This window comes from Pieris brassicae, chromosome 5, assembly GCF_905147105.1.
Source record: "Pieris brassicae chromosome 5, ilPieBrab1.1, whole genome shotgun sequence".
Taxonomy (NCBI): domain Eukaryota; kingdom Metazoa; phylum Arthropoda; class Insecta; order Lepidoptera; family Pieridae; genus Pieris; species Pieris brassicae.
In genome coordinates this window covers 15698324-15715036 of record NC_059669.1, presented here as the reverse complement: position 1 = coordinate 15715036, position 16713 = coordinate 15698324, and the positions used below count along the sequence as shown (strand labels likewise).

The window sequence follows — 16713 nt, the reverse complement described above, 5'->3', positions numbered from 1 at the left end:
CATTATAAATTTAATTAAATAAAAAATATTAATTTAAATTTATTTAATGCATAGCAGTATTGGCCTTCAGCGTGTGACTCTTATCCCTAAGTTCGTAGGTTTGATCCCCGGCTGTGCACCAATGGTCTTTCTTTCTAAGTGCGCATTTTACAGTCGCTCGAACGGCCAAGGTAAACATCGGTAGGGAACCGACATGTCGTAGACCCAAAAAGTCGACGTTGGATAGGTGGCGGTAGATTTAAAATTAATCATGAAACAGATTCAGAAATCTGAGGCCCAGACCTAAAGAGGTTGTATCTCATTTATTTTTATTTAATAGTTAATGAGTTTGCATTTGTATGCAAAGGAGTATAGGAGTAATTTTCATCTTTGATTGTTTGTACATAGAACAATGGAAATCACTCCTGTTCAAAATATTAGTAATAGATATACTATTATACTCAAAAAACAATTTGTGTGATTACATTATAAATAATTAGAAGGATGTTAAATAAACAGAAAACGCAAAATAAATAGTTTTATAATACACGTGTAGAAATACACGTGTAGAAACGGTATTATCAGCAATGTTTTTTTTTAAATTATTGTATAATAAAATCATTAAGACTCACTCCTCCACCTCACACCTATGTACTAAATAAATGATTATGGTGTTTGTTACACTGGGGGAATGCCACAAATAATTTCAAAAGATATTGCTTTAATCTTGAGTTCTTGCGTTATTGCTCCAATGAATATGCTCTTTAATATTAAATATAATGTTTATTCAAAGAAGCAGTGTTGGCGTAGTGACTTCAGCGTGCGACTCTCACCGCTGAGGTTGTAGGTTCGATCCCCGGCTGTGCACCAATGGATTTACTTTCTATGTGCGCATTTAACACTCGCTCGAACGATGAAGGAAAACATCGTTAGGAACTAGGCATGCCGTAGACCCAAAAAGTCGACGGCGTGCGTCAGGCACAGAAGTCTGATCACCTATTAGATTAACAAATGATCATGAAACATATACAGAAATCTGAGGCACCTTAAAAGCTTGTAATGCCATTCATTTATTTATTTTTTAATTAAAGGAAGCCCTTTTCTGTGAATAATCAAGTTCTCGTGCCTGTCACAATAAGTATTACACATTCCCTACGCTTTATTTGAATTTATGGGCAAGTATTATTTGCATACAGAAAAGCAAAATCCATTGTTACCACACCAACTTCAAAGTACAACACAAATTATCTATATCATTTGAGGAAGAATAACGTACAAACTAATCTCGCTTCGTATGCACTTTTAAGTTTAAACTTTCCGCGAAAATAAACAATTTTAAAAACATCATTTAAACATACAGTATTGAAATTCAATATGTTCGGTTATTGGCATGTCATGCACGGTTAACCAATATATGTAGGTTAATAATGAAATTCTATCTTTTTGACTTTGTTGAAGTTTTTGATCGAAAGAAAACATAGTCGTTAATACCGTCATTAATATAGTTATGTGATAATATAAAATTCAAGGCACGAAGGCGCGAAAAGAGCTTGTTTTAAAATTAATTTGTTGGATCCTGTTGCTATATTTAAGAGCGGCGACGACCCACCACCATTTATTGACGGATAGCGAACTCAACACTCGTTGGCAAAAGAAATGTGGAATTTAAGCTTGATATTATTTTGTGCTGCTCTGGTGAGTACATATGTGTTTATTTAATTTAAAACGAGCTCAATAGTGTTTAATTTAAAACATTTGCAATATATATTTTCAAATATTATTTAAATATTGTTATCCTTGTCTAAAGGTCAAGAAATATTTTATCATTAGTTAAATAATTTATAAAAAAATATGAAAGATTATATGATGTCCTTGTGAAATGGTTCTCAGAAATTTCAAAACTTTAATAAATGCTTTTCTTTGTTATTGAGTATTTTCGGAAATTGTAGTTTGATGAATTCTATCCTAGGCTTAGACCTGATAAGGTTGATACTTTGATTTATTTTTATTCAATTTTAATGAAAATATTTATATTTAAACAACAATTATTGATTAAATTGTTTGATAACTGGACTTTCTAACGCAAATTTTGTCAATTTAAACCAAATAGCTCTTGAGATTAGCGGTGTTTAATAAAACAAAGAAACGCCAATAATAAAAGTTAAGTATATTATAAAGCTCAGGCTTTATACCACCAGTAAGAGATACGATTTTATTGATTTCAGGTGCACTCAAAACAATTTCCTATTTACAAATTAAACGACGCCAATGAAGTACCAGGTATAGGTTTAGGGACGTTTATATTGGTAAGTTAAATGTTGTTTATTTATTTTAAAAATTCGCAATTGTAATCAATTAATGTTCTACAGTCAATTCGTCTGTTGATGAATGACAATATTTTAAATTTTGGAAAGGCTAAAAAAATTAATTACCTCAATTATAAGTTCTATCTTAGATTGAACTTGCTGTACCTAGGACGCAAGTAAGCGTAGAGACATTATTTTCAACACTAAATGTAACAATCAATAAACATAGAACAAATTTGAAAAGTGATTTGTTAAAAATAAAATATTCTGTTCTTAAGAAATAATTGAGATAGGGATACATTTTAAAAATCGGTTTCTTAAAATATCTGCAATATACAGACAATATGTAAATGTGTACATGTAAATTTATGTACTTGCATTGTAAAAACAAATTACTTTTTGGTTGATATAGTTTTATTTCCTTATTATAACTTTTATTTCGTTCACTGAGTGGTAAATATATTTACTAGGAACATGTTGTTTTCGTATAAAATAATAAATGACCATTTTTTACTCTATGACGTATTCTTTTTGTCGAACCTATACTTTCAATAACAGCCTTGTTTTATCTGCAACAAATTATTATGCGATTCAATAAAAGTTAAAACAATTTTTTCATCTTTCGTTCTTCGCAGTTAAGAGAAAGTATTATGTGTTACTTACAAAATTGTAGACCAATCTGAACAGTATTAGAAATATAATCGTAATATTAAACGGAATGTATAAACAATTACATTATTATATAATTATTTGCGTCTTAAAACCCTTTGAATTCATAGGTTATATGGACACTGCTACCACATCATTCCATGATGATAGAATTCACAATATATACACACACTTTATAATAATAAAAAATAATATACCAACTTTGAAGACATCTAAACTGCACACTAAAGAACCGATATATTGGAACCAAATCAGAACCGGAACAGGAACCGTACCGAAAAGTGGTACCTTTTATGGAAACTACATTGAGAACCAGAACCTAAACCTGTACCGGTCAATCCCTGGGTTGAATTTCCGGTGAAAAAAATGTCAAAGTATCTATTTACTCAATCGACTAACTAAAATTAATTATTTTTAGAAAACACCATACGAATCAGTATATAACGCGATAAAAGCGGGATATAGATACATAGACACAGCGTTATTTTTCCGAAATGAAGTGGAAGTCGGTCGGGCGATATCCGACGCAATCAACCAGGGTATAGTGACCAGGAAAGAACTTTTCATCACAGGAAAGGTAATTTATCAAATTATCGATCTATGTTACGATGGTGATCTATGTTACCTTGGTTTTTGCTTGCGTCTCTCATCGCTGAGTTTGTAGGTTCGTATCTTGGCTGTTGACTAATAGTCTTGCTGTCTATCTTTTTTAGCAATTACAAAATCGCTCTCACAGTGAAAGAAAACAGTCGACAGCTATAGTTAGAAATTTCTCTAATATCAAGTTCGAATATATTTATACTTGTGGTAATTATTAGTGTCAACGATATTGTCTAATAACTAATTTTTATGATATTTAATTTACTAATCGTTGCGTGAACCTGAGATTGATTTACAATAATTAATTACAAAGGTCAATGTCCTACTTAGTGTCAGCATATTAAATTGTACCGAATAATATTCTTTTAGTTATGGAATACCTACCACGAGAGAGACCGTGTAGAGCTCGGTCTACGTAGATCTCTGCAAAATCTTAGCTTGTCATACTTTGATCTTTACGAAATGCACACGCCCATGGCCGAAACGGTATGTAGCAAAGCGTATTAACGGTACGCTATTTTCTTCTTTTAATATCCCTTGTTGATGTCATACTACCCGTTCAAATGTTAGCCATGTTTATTTATGCAACACTTTATTAAAAAAAATCACATTTGAAGCAGAAAATTCAAAGTTAAATAAAAATAGAGATGTTGCTTTGAACCAATACAAAATATATGTCGATGGCGATTAATATCTGATCTAAATTAAAGTACTGACTAATATTAATCTTAGGAAGATGGAGTTTTCACTTGCACAGACTATGTAGATACATGGAAGGGAATGGAAGATCTTCAAAAAAAGTTGCTGGTCAAGTCCATTGGTGTAGCCAATTTCAACAGCAAACAGCTTAACAGGATTCTAGCCAACTGTGATGTCGTACCTGCAGTTAACGAAATTGAGGTTAGCTCAAAAAACGAGTTTAAAAACATCCTTCACTAGCATTTACTATTCAATAACAGTAACTTATGTGACGGTTGAACGTAAATTGGCTGCAATATTTTCTGTTCATCTTCGATCTTCGTTAGCGTCGACTTATGTAATGAATAAACAAAATACACGCAAAAAGATAGTACAAAGAACTTCCGTAATATTACCCGTTTAAATTTTGTTTTGTACCACTTACAGTAAAGGAAATATTAGATTAGTGGTGTTGATAACGTGTGTGATATTGAATAGGTACGGCCACACAGTAAGGTAGCCGCAATTAAATCAATGGCTTAGTGTAAAAATCTTAAAATCAAAATTGTGAGTTTGATTATCATTAGCCAACAGGACGTAATCAATCGTTTTGTGTACATTTGCAAATGTATCTATGAATAATGACCTAATTCGGGCGTATCGGCATCGTATTTTCTTTAGATGCGTTTCGTGTCTTACACAACATTCTGCTGATAATTTGTTTATAGGTGAACCCAAGCTTTCCCAATTTGGCTCTGGTATCATACTGTCAACAGCATGGTATTAAAGTCATAGCCTTCTCTCCCATGGGCTATATTGTTCTTCGCCAGCCTGGTGGAAATAGCAAGAAACCTTACCCTGATGATCCATACTTGACGAAGCTCGCACATAAATACAAGAAAAGTGTATACCAAATTGTGCTACGTTATTCAGTAAGTAAATAATTCATTAAAATAATTAAAATCGGGGACTGTATACGATCTTTAGAGTGGCGTTAGATGTTAGGAAAATCCTCAATTAATGTATTTCAATTCATTGTGTAGTTCACAAAACAAAGCTTTTGTCTTGCCGAATAAATATATATTACAAATCTTTAGATAGCATATAGAATAAAAGATGATACTCGTAATAAACCAATTGCAAGGTATCGCACAAATTGTGTTAATTTTATTTTTAATAAAATATCTACTATACGGTCCAATGGCCCCTTGACCTCAGCAGAATAGAAGACCTCGCTGGCTGACGCTTTTTTGTAATACCTGTTGCTTAATAATTGATGATTCTTATAAAATAACATTTCCAGGTTGATCGTGGATTCATCCCTATACCCCGTTCCGACAATCCGGATCACATGAAGGAGAATTTGGATATATTTGACTTCAAACTTACGCAGAAGGAAGTCCAAAAGATTAACGAATTTGATATTAATTCAAGAGTATTCGATTTTGGTCAATTTAACAATCATTTACATTTTAGTTTTAATCACCCTTAAGTATGAGATACACTCACATTTATTTAATTATATGATTAATTCATATAGAATAACATAAATTGTTTACACAGTGTTTACAAAGATTATTAAATAAATATTATATTTATTTTTATCCTTTACGCACTTTATTTATACAGTGGGTATCCTAAACACTCTTCTGACCTGCATACGTCTCTAAGGACAATAAAACGGGGCGAGTCTCGCCTCTGAGTCTAACATTTTTGCACTCTTTTACTTAGACTACTCCTTCGTTCTTTTCTGTCTATATGTATTAATGCTGTGATGAAAAGAGAGGTTATATTTATTAGATTGATTTAGATATTCTAAATAAGGGACTTAATCTTTAAATCGACAATAAAAGCTATTCATAATCTGGAGCATCTAAGCCCGTGATGAAAAAAAATTATATAGTTTTGGGCATCGTCAAGTTTTATAGCAGAACAAATGAAGGTTTCTATGGGAAATCTCATGTTGATACAATTTGGGTATAAAACTAATGGTTTTCCTAGATATAGATAGAGCTAATAAAAATTAAATTCTTTAATCGTGGATCCACTATTACGGGGACTTTCTACGCAAGTCAAATAACAAAGTTGTGTGAAGAAATACGCAGGCAAACGCGTGGTACACTCACGAAAGTTTTGTTTCATAAACATAACGCCCTGAACACAATCCAGAGTTGTGATGGTGCCATTCAAGAACTTTGCTTCCAATTGACAGTATATAATATCCTTCATATTTCGGACCTAGTTTAGATTAGCTTAGAGATTACAACCTATTTCAGCGGTTAAAGGAACATCTCACGGGCTAAACTGATGACACAGTAGACACCGTGATTTTTTAGGCATCGGGAAGAAGTCATTTCAGGGAAATTTAGCTTTAGAAATAAAATAACATTTAATAGAAGATAATTGCGTCATACTCATTATCACTTTTTATTCAACAATTCTAGTGTGACACTAAATTCGCTTTACAATAATATTTATAAGCATTTTCTGTGCAATCATAATTATGATACATTTGGAGAAAGTACTAAAGCAGACGGAGAGAAGAGAACAGAAAGCAAGGAATCATGCATTGTACAAGACTAACGTGTAACTTGGAATTTTTTAGATTAAGCAATCAGCACAGTTAATAACATAAAATTGTATTTTCTAGATAAAGAAATGAATACGAAAAGCTAAAATTAGTTATAATTTGCATAAATTTTTTTTATATCCTTAAATTAAAAAGTAATTAAAGCATGTATATAAAAATGTAATGTCATTATCTAAATATTACGTAAACTATTGATTACCTTTGTTGGTGCTTATCTGTTTTAGGTAACCTACTTACTACTAGAATAAATTGAAACTAGTTACGTTAACTAAAATTATTTCCGAAGTATTCAGCTCCCCAAAATCGTTTACTCAATTATATATTCGTAATGCAAATGTAATAACGTTAAAAACCTCTTTTATAAAACGTTATAGTCTTTGATTTGAAGAAGATGGATTACATATGCCGTCTAAGCCAGAGGTTTGAAGTTCAATTACCGGGAAAATAATAATTATTTTCGAAGATAGGCACAAAAGATCGATTGCCTACATTCCTCAAGATTATCCCTGCCCCTCATTGGAGGATGACTGTAAATTGCAATTTTTTAAATTAATTAAGAAAAGTCGTCATTATTTATCTTTATATAAAGCAAGTGTAGTATGGCTCTTCCGGCGTACCCTTGCTCAGTATACAAATACATAATTACAGCAAATGTTAAGTCCCCTTTAAATGCAAAATCAGTGTTTAGGAATACTTTGTGATAGAATGTTCTGTTTCACGGATTTAACATTAATTTTATTTATCTACGAATACAACTTAGCACCTCCAGAAAAAGTCATGGTTTAAAACACAAATCTGCGACATGCAGTAATAATTGGCATAAAATTAAGACAGCCCAGGGCCCAGTCAGAACTATATCGAACAGGTTGTCATAAAATTGACGTTATTTAAGATAATATTTTTGGATTTGACAAGAGCCAGTTCAACTTCAAGTTCTCGGGTGTCCAGTTTGATAATATGACAATCAGTCAATCGCTAGTTGACGGAAGGAACCATCTATGCCGAACAGTTCATCGTAGTTGGTAGGTTTCCCGGCACGTAGGCTTTCATTTGCGATCAGGGCATCTTGAGCCTTGAACCATTCTCGGTACTCCACCAGCTTTTGTGTCCATTTGTCTGAAACAAAAAATGTTTTTTGCAAATTTCCTAGGATAGTATTATAGTAGTCTAAGAATGAAAAAAACATGTGTGCAATTCAGCACGTGGTAGAAGTGAAACCAAATTTGAATTTTTAAGTCAATATCAATGATTAATTTTGATAAAAGCTGATTAAAAAAGTTTTTAATTTATAATATGTAAATTAGACGGTTTTTTCACTATCTAAATGTAGTATTAACTTAAAAAAAATTAAGTTCAATATCAATCTTTAATTTTAATAAAAAACTTAAATAATGTAGTTTGAAAGTCGATGAAATGAAAAGGCAACAGTAAAAAGAGACATACATAAATTTAGACAGATAAAGTTTAATTTTCGATTTGATCTTTTTAATTCCTTGTCCTTAGTCCTGGAATGCGAGGCTGTGGCTAATTAACGGACAAAAATCCTCGGAACAGTGAGGTCGTTCCGCGAAGCCTGTGAAGTGCCCGGGAGACTTCTGTGCTTCTGGAATGAGGAGGAGGCTGGCTAAATTAGCCAGGGCTTTTACGAACAACGGACCAACTACGGATATCATACCATACCAATGCCTTGTCCTTACCTTGTAAAGAATTCATTGTTTCACATTGTCCTCCATACTCTATGGGCAACATCTCTTGCGGTATATATTTGTAGAGATCTTTTAAGTCTCTATGAATAAAAATCTGAAAATAAAAAGATAATATTTATTTATTATCACAATAATACGATAATAAAAATTCCAACAGTGTTTTTTGCATTTAATTTAATATTATATTTATAATGCTTGTAAAGTAATTTCAGGATTTTTTTTTATTTTGATATTGTATTAAGTACAGAGGCAATATAATATTTAAGTATTTAATATGATATTTAAGTGACCATGCAGTTGCTGAATTTATAAGTAAGTAAGTTGACCCGTTACATCATGTTTTAGGTTTTAAACGATGTTGAAATAAATACTACGATTTCATAAGAGCTGTCTCCTCTCTTTTATTATGTATTTAGTAAGTAAGATATCATTTTCTTATTGGATCCAATAGTATCTTCATAAGCATTTATATATGAATAAAATATACACATTTAGTTCTTTGATACAAATAAGAAATATATTTATTTACTTAAGTGCATTTTGTGATCGATAATATTTTAATGTATATTGTGTTCAGTAAATATTAAAGAAATATTTAATTTTAGTTAATAATTATTAAAAAACAACAAATACAATATGACTACTTTGTTTTACATATGTGGGTGGTTCACCCACACATATCCATACTCGTTGTAACGTGTTATTGGTGGATTCAGCTCTTATGGAATATGTTAGCCTGGTACTCAATGTTTTGATATTTTATAGAGTAAAAGAAAGATTGTTTGTTATTGGTTATTTTTTTAAATGTATGTACTTTTATAAAATGTACACTAAAACCAGATTATTATTATTCTCAAAAAGCAGTCATTAATTGCAAAAAAATACACTGATTTAACGACAAATGACTGCTTTAGGTATTTTTCAAGTAGAAAATATAATTATACGTACACGTTTCCTTATTTTTTCTTTTAGGAAAGGTTTCACGAATGTGACGAATCGTTCAACGATCGGTGAGGTGTTAATGATGTGAATCTCCTTTAATTTGACTGGATAGGCTTCCTGAAAAAAGATTAATATGATTACATGTATATAGTTTGAACAGGTGCTCCAAAGTAGGTAAGCTAAGTATCAGTAACCGTATACGCATTATGGAAATTTAATGTGTGTTTACTACATTCTCTACATTATTTATTAACTCAAGAGATAATCAATTAATTGTATATAATAATATTATGTATGTAGTTTACAAGTCCAAATGAAATCATCATTTTTTTACACACTGATTTTTACTCTAACAACCATTATGGGCATAATACGATGGTTCAAGCTCTTGACAAACATGATAGCCTGGTACTCAATGTTTTGAAGAACTATGGAATTGGCATTTCTTTTGCGTGTGTTTTTTTATAAAATTAAACTTATAGAGAGAGAGAACTTATCAAACGAAAGTTAAACTTAAAAATAAAATAAATAAACTTTGAAAGTAACTAATTTCATTATATTAATTAATGTAAAGGTTAATCAATGAATATAAAATAAATTGATTTTTAAGTGAACTTATAAATAAATATTGCACGCAACATTCATTCATCTGCTTCAAAAGCGCCTTGAACCGTTAAATTTCCGTGTAGATACATAATAAAACTCACTTGAACACAAATCATGAACTTCTTAACAGTAGAAGGTGCAAGTTTTGCCAACAAGCTCGGTCCTAGGACAGCTCCATCCAAGACATAAATGTCTCCAGCGACACCTTCGGTCTCTTCCATCAGCCGCACGTCTCCTATCATAAGAGCCAACTTGAGGGTGTCTGTTACTTGCTGGGGAGAGAGGCTGGAGTCAAGACCTGAAAAAACAACATTAATTGAAATTGAATATATTACACGATCAGTTAGTTACAAACGCCACTTAAAGTTTAGAATTTGACGAATCGACGAAGTTAGCTGGGACTATTAGTTCATTACGTTACTTGTTAACTACTTACATATTTTAAACACATTCCTTTATAGGAAATGGCCATGGGACGTTGGCCCCATGTTTACTAAATTAAATGTGGTATTTTCCCCGGAAATTAAACCTTTGGATTACTCCTCCACTAACGAATTCTACTTTAGCTTTCGTAGGGACATATTGAATTGAGTTTTGTTATTAGATTATGGCAAAAAACCGCTTTATTGCGAGTATGTGGACATGTCATGTCGTTTGATCAAAATCTATTTTTTTTTTTTTTATAAAATAGGGGGCAAACGGGCAGGAGGCTCACCTGATGTTAAGTGATAATATGTAATGTAATGTAATGTAATGTAATCATTTTCCTACTAAAGCGATTAAAATGCAAACAAGGCCTCTAATATGCAAATTTTATACAAAACCATACATTTATTACCTGACGAGCTTGTTTATCTGATTGTATTCTTTACATAATATACAAAATATCAACTCTAACTTATAAATTGTATAAATATCAGTAAATCTTATTGGTGAAAGAACCGAAACGCCTGTTAACATTGTATTTAAAAAAATACCTCTGCATATTGTGACACGTCTCCCATTCGGCGTGACTCCCGGTAGTGGTGGACCTTGGCTGAAATAACAATTATGCCCAATGTATAATATTTAAATAAAACTGTAACGAAATTAATTGTTGTAAAATGAAAATGTAATGTAACATTGTTTCGTGATTTACAATATATGGTCAACGATACACCGACAAAAGATATTTTATCGATTTTTTATTATTTCTGTCCTTTACAGTACGTTGTATGAAAAAAATAAGTAGGTACAGTCTTCAAAAAAAGAAACGACAATGCCTGATTTATTTATTGTGACTTGTTTCACGAGTAAGCCGGAAAGTGTGGTTCAAAAGATATAGGCGTATGTCAGTTGTGCGTAGTTACTTTGTTGTAATTATATAAGGATCATACAAGTACCTAACCTCATTTATCACAAAAGGAAGTCATGGCAAGATGATGTAATTTGCATAATTTAGTTAGGTACACAGTTATATCAACAACGTTTAAGTTACATAATTTCGATTACTGTTATTATATTGCAATGACTTCATAGTCCCATATTATTTTTAGTATGATGCATATAGTCTATGGTTCCATATCATCTTATTTCCCTAGAAATACATAACTTTGATCGCTTTAATCAAAACAACAAACTGAATAATAAAAGATAGACTTACGCACTTTTTCCCATCAATGAAAAGTTAAGTTAAAATCGGATATAGACTGAGGTATCAGTCAGTTTTCTACTTCAGACTATTCTTTTGATGGTGTATCATGGCTCTTAGTATATGAAGAGTACATATACATTTGACTTACGGGTGTGTATAACTCCCGTAAGTCAAATGTATTACGGCTTTATTATACTCAGCCACCCATAGGCTTTATTGCTATGCCTAATCTAATAAATATATTACAAACTGTTCTCAAATGATATTAAACAACAGGGTAACGCATAATTTCACAATATTGACTAGGAATACTTACAGCTTTGAGCGCAGAACGTCGCGTAAGACTGGGCTAGTGGCATCTCTGTTCGTAAAGAACTCTGGACAGGCGGCCCTCATAGTAAAGTACATGTCAAGTTTCCTCTTGCATTTTTCTAATGAAAAACTGCTGCCACGAAGGAACGTCATTAAGGGGTTATCCTCTGAAAACAAAGCAAAGCATTGCTGTTCAATCATGTGTCAATTTTTTGGAGTGATGAACTTGTTTCTCGTAGGTATTCGGATCGGATATCTCATTCATATTCCTCATTTCGTCCTATATACCATATCATATATATAAAGCTAGATTGTATATTCATTGTTTATTTTCCTAAACAGAAAAAGTTGAAGTAGACAAGAAACAGAAATGCATTATTTTTTGACATTACAATTGGAGACGTGAAGGTAATTTTATGATACAACCAAAGTAAAGGACATTGTAAAGAAAGTAAGGCAATTGAAATGGCGCTGGACCGGGCACATCACGAGAGATAGCAAGTTTCAATAGACAAAAATAAATACAGAATCGCAACCACGCGATGGAAAAAGGAAAAGAAGAAGACAGAGCAGGTAATGGGCAGACGATATAAAGAGAATAGGAGGCACAACTTGGACAAGAAGAGCTAACATCAGAAAATAATGGAAGCAGCTGGAAGAGCATTATGTGTCACAGGACACGCTGATAACCTAAAACGGGTCAAATGATGTTAGATTAAGTATTATTTATGTATTAGAATTAAGTTTTATTATGTAACTTAAATAAGTGTTAGTATTTTACCCTGGATGTCAGCAATAAAGGCTTAATAAAAATAATGATACGTAAATATAAATATATAATCATACGATTATACTATACAGTATATAAGGCAACCATAGTCAAAACGACTACATATGCTGTACAGGATAAATATAATTTCAAAATATATTGTTTGTTATTTTAACCATTCTTACCCCATTGGTCGGGTAAATGTGGTTGTTTTCGCAACCATTCCTTAATAGTAGCTAGATCTTTGTCTCTGGTATTGACATCCTCTTTTAGCTCTGCTCTTATTTTCTGCCACACCTCGCCCGATGGCTGTATCATTAGTTCCGATTTGAGTTTCATTGTTTCTGAAATATTTAAAGATTTAAAATAGAAGTTTCCTCTGAACATAAGTTATGTTATACTATAATACAAAGTAAAGTTTTTGTCATTACAGTATAACATGTCGTGTTAAAAATTGTTAATTCAATCTATTGCGAAATAATGCAATTATATACTCAACATTAGAATACGTAACGAATTCTAAAATTAGATTAAATATAAGAAATAAACTTTTTTGGTTTGGTTTTCGTTTTAAGCCATTTAACATTCAAATCCAAATTTTATTATTTCCAAATGATATTTTACATACATTTAACACACACCATTTCGCCCAAATTATTTTATCCCAGATTTTTAGAATTTGTTTAGTTTTCTAGATTAGTTTTACTAAATTATATAATAAATACCGTTAATTTTTTTAACGTAAGAGTGAAACTATTTATTAGTTCTAATTGTGTTTAAATTAAGATAAGTATTGCCAAATTTATCGGCGTGTATCGTAATGGACATTCGACGGAGTCCTTGACATCATAACTTTCAACTATATATACGTATAATATTGCTAATTTCGTTATCGATATTTATTTAGACACATCAGTTAATAATTATGTACGTGAATATGTTGTAACTAGAAACTTTTTAGAATTAGAATATTAATGTTTACATATTTAATTCACTTTCACATTTAGTATGTAAGAAAAAGGAACTTGTCCAAAATAAAAGCTACTTTTATTTTATTAATTCTCTTTTTCCAAATGAGCACTGTATAAATATAGTCTAAACTCAAAAACTAGACCTATTTCATAATTTGTTAACCATTAAAATCTTTGAGTAACATAGTTTATACATTGTAAAAATACTTTAAAAAATAATTGTCTAGTCTAGACTGATCAGACCATAATTAAATAATATAGACGATTTGCATTTTATATATTTGTAATGTTACCAGTTAAACGGTATAACTGGTGCATCTATTTCTTGGTGCAACGGTATCCATCTAGAATAATCACAGTTGGGTTCATTCACGTATGAACTCTAGGATAGCGCAAAAATCCCGTTTATCCCTGCTTCGGATAATATACGCCTTAGTGCTGCTGTAAAGCTCACACAAAGTACATATACATCTACTAGAAAGTAAATGTTATTAGATATTACATTCCACTTGCTCTAGTGGTACAAAGGATGATACATAGAACTGCAAAATATAATATTTTATTATGTTTTGCAAGTTCTATTATTAGTGGTAAATTATACTAGAAGAATTGACGGCAAGTATGTAATGTATATGATTTGTACTATGCGCTGACCCTAATCGTTGAAAAGCTAAAGAAACTTCTAGTTATGTAAATGTATAAGTTCATACTGTAACGTAATAAATTCGTATTTTCCTTTAAATTTTGGGTAAAAAATATGGCTTTTACAACGATAACCTTTTAATAAAACAGCGGTAAACAAGCTAGAGGCACACCTGCTAAGTTAACGCCGCTTATGAAGTCTACCAATGTGTGATTATTTATTACGTTTCAACTCGGTTTCGTGTTAACAACAGAAAATACGTCTAACTTCTATGTATAATTGTATAGCCTTCTTGCGAGACGTGCGCATTTATTCATACGAACTCAACCAGTATTATTGCACTTAATTAAAAGAGACATGAATCTTCTGAACGGTGAAATTAGATTTATTTATTTTTATGAATAAGGGAGTTAGAGTCGATAGTATAAAACTAACAAAACATAGGTTGTGTAACGTATGTTGCGTACAATCATCAAATGTTACATTAGCACCCGGATATGTACTGTGTGACTAGATACAACATTTGATGATTGTTAGTCAATATTTGTAATGCGAAGATGTATCAACAAGTGGTTGACAAATACTGTTGAAAAACACATGACGCTCAATACTACCTATGTGATTTTTCTAATTTGTTAATATTTTTTTCTTAAATTGAGATATATTTTCAATTCAATACAAATAAGTTCTTTTTAACTGATGAGTCTATGGACAATAATTATCTCAAATACCGTAGCTATGTTTTAACCTTAAGTGCTTACCTCAAATGACATTAGCGGTAAATTAATAAAATATATTTTTTATATTGAGAATATTTTCATGAAAAACATTAGTATTATTAAATAAATATTATCTTAAAATATATATATAGTTTAGTTTTAGTTTAGTTATAACAAACTAAAAAGTACCAAAAATCGAACCTCGCCATTTATCCGAGCTATACTTAAGTATAGGTATCTTAGCTTTAGAGCTATATAAAATCTTAAATATTTAGATGCCGACGACCTTATGCGGTTATAATAAATTATCATAAATTCACAATTAATGAATTTTTTAATTAGATAAGATTGAGAAATGTGTTGTATCAATTGTACTAGGGTCACATAATTATGTAGAATGTGTCCTAATCATAGACATCAATTTACATGAGAAAAGAGGTAACAATGCTGAGACTATGTTCGGTTGTGTGTTATGAAATTCTAATTCTAAGGTCAAGGTTGCAGGGAATTTAAGCGTGACCAAAATCATCGTGGTTTTTTCAAACTAGATTGTGACGTATTGGCAGATCTATTAAAATATGGAAAAACACGTCGGTATGACGTGTAGGATAGGATACATCCACTATTCTAGCTTTATAATTTATTTCACTTCTCTTTGTTTCCTTTATATTGATCTGTTTGTTTCCTAATAAATGAGTAAATAATAACCTAAGATAAAACTATTTTTAAATATAAAAGTTCCAGAAGTTATACATTAAATAAAAAGAAAAGTAATTTTAAAATAAATTAATATCGTATTTCAACAGTATAAAAAAATATACATACACATTAAGAATTTGAAAAAAGTCAATTTTACAATTTGAATGAGTATTTAAACAATTTAAAATTATACCAAAAGTAAAATAAAAAATTAAATATAGGTATATTAATAATATATGTATATTCATTTGGAATATATTTGTAATGTATGATACCATAAAAATAAACTCTGAGCTTTAAAATAATTACTAACCAATTTTAAACAGGTTTTAGTAGCAAATATATTAAAGCTAACATTTTGTTTAAATAAAATTGAATAAAACCTCTGGTTAAAATTGAGCTTAATATAAATGAATATAATCTATGGAATACAAAAAATACTCACGATATATAGTCTCGCAAAAACAAACCACGATACCTATTTAGAACAGCGTTCAATGTGACACACACTGATGAACTGACCTCGGCCTGCCTCTCTCTGGCTTATTGAGAAATTTCTCAGAGGTATGGTGGTCCTATGCCTTGCTTACACTCTCTGTCGTAGGCCGTATTCTTGAAAGTCAATTAAACTTTAAACTAGTTTCAAGAGCTGTCATACCATTTTCTCTGTATGAAGTTTGACATATTTGACAGTGCTCAAGACAAGATAGGAACATAACATTCGAATTAGACTACAGAACTTAGGGCTTAAGTGTGATGTAATTAGCGCTAGTTAGTAGAAAAATTAATTAATGATTCATCATAATGTATAATAAATTTAAAAAAAACCTACTTGGAATTAGAATTACAACATGTAAATTACTCAACACAAATACTACTAAATAAAATCCT

At 31.0% G+C, this 16713-nt stretch overlaps 2 protein-coding genes across 2 annotated transcripts; one reads left to right on the top strand and one right to left on the bottom strand.

The window, feature by feature from the left end:
* The first annotated feature begins 1574 nt into the window (after window positions 1-1574).
* LOC123710404 (aldo-keto reductase AKR2E4-like) lies at window positions 1575-5813 on the top strand. The gene is made up of 7 exons (XM_045662270.1): window positions 1575-1674; window positions 2205-2285; window positions 3373-3531; window positions 3924-4040; window positions 4287-4454; window positions 4961-5164; window positions 5536-5813. The coding sequence occupies exons 1-7, from the start codon at window positions 1636-1638 to the stop codon at window positions 5722-5724; spliced, it is 957 nt and encodes a 318-aa protein (XP_045518226.1). The 5' UTR covers window positions 1575-1635; the 3' UTR covers window positions 5725-5813.
* Window positions 5814-6620: 807 nt separating this feature from the next.
* LOC123709358 (alpha-tocopherol transfer protein-like) lies at window positions 6621-16420 on the bottom strand. Its single transcript, XM_045660628.1, has 8 exons — window positions 16268-16420; window positions 12976-13134; window positions 12026-12188; window positions 11054-11112; window positions 10178-10374; window positions 9477-9587; window positions 8520-8622; window positions 6621-7938 (listed from the first exon to the last, which is right to left on the bottom strand). Exons 2-8 carry the CDS (start codon window positions 13127-13129, stop codon window positions 7787-7789), a joined length of 939 nt encoding a protein of 312 aa, XP_045516584.1. The 5' UTR covers window positions 13130-13134; window positions 16268-16420; the 3' UTR covers window positions 6621-7786.
* Between the last annotated feature and the right edge of the window lie 293 nt (window positions 16421-16713).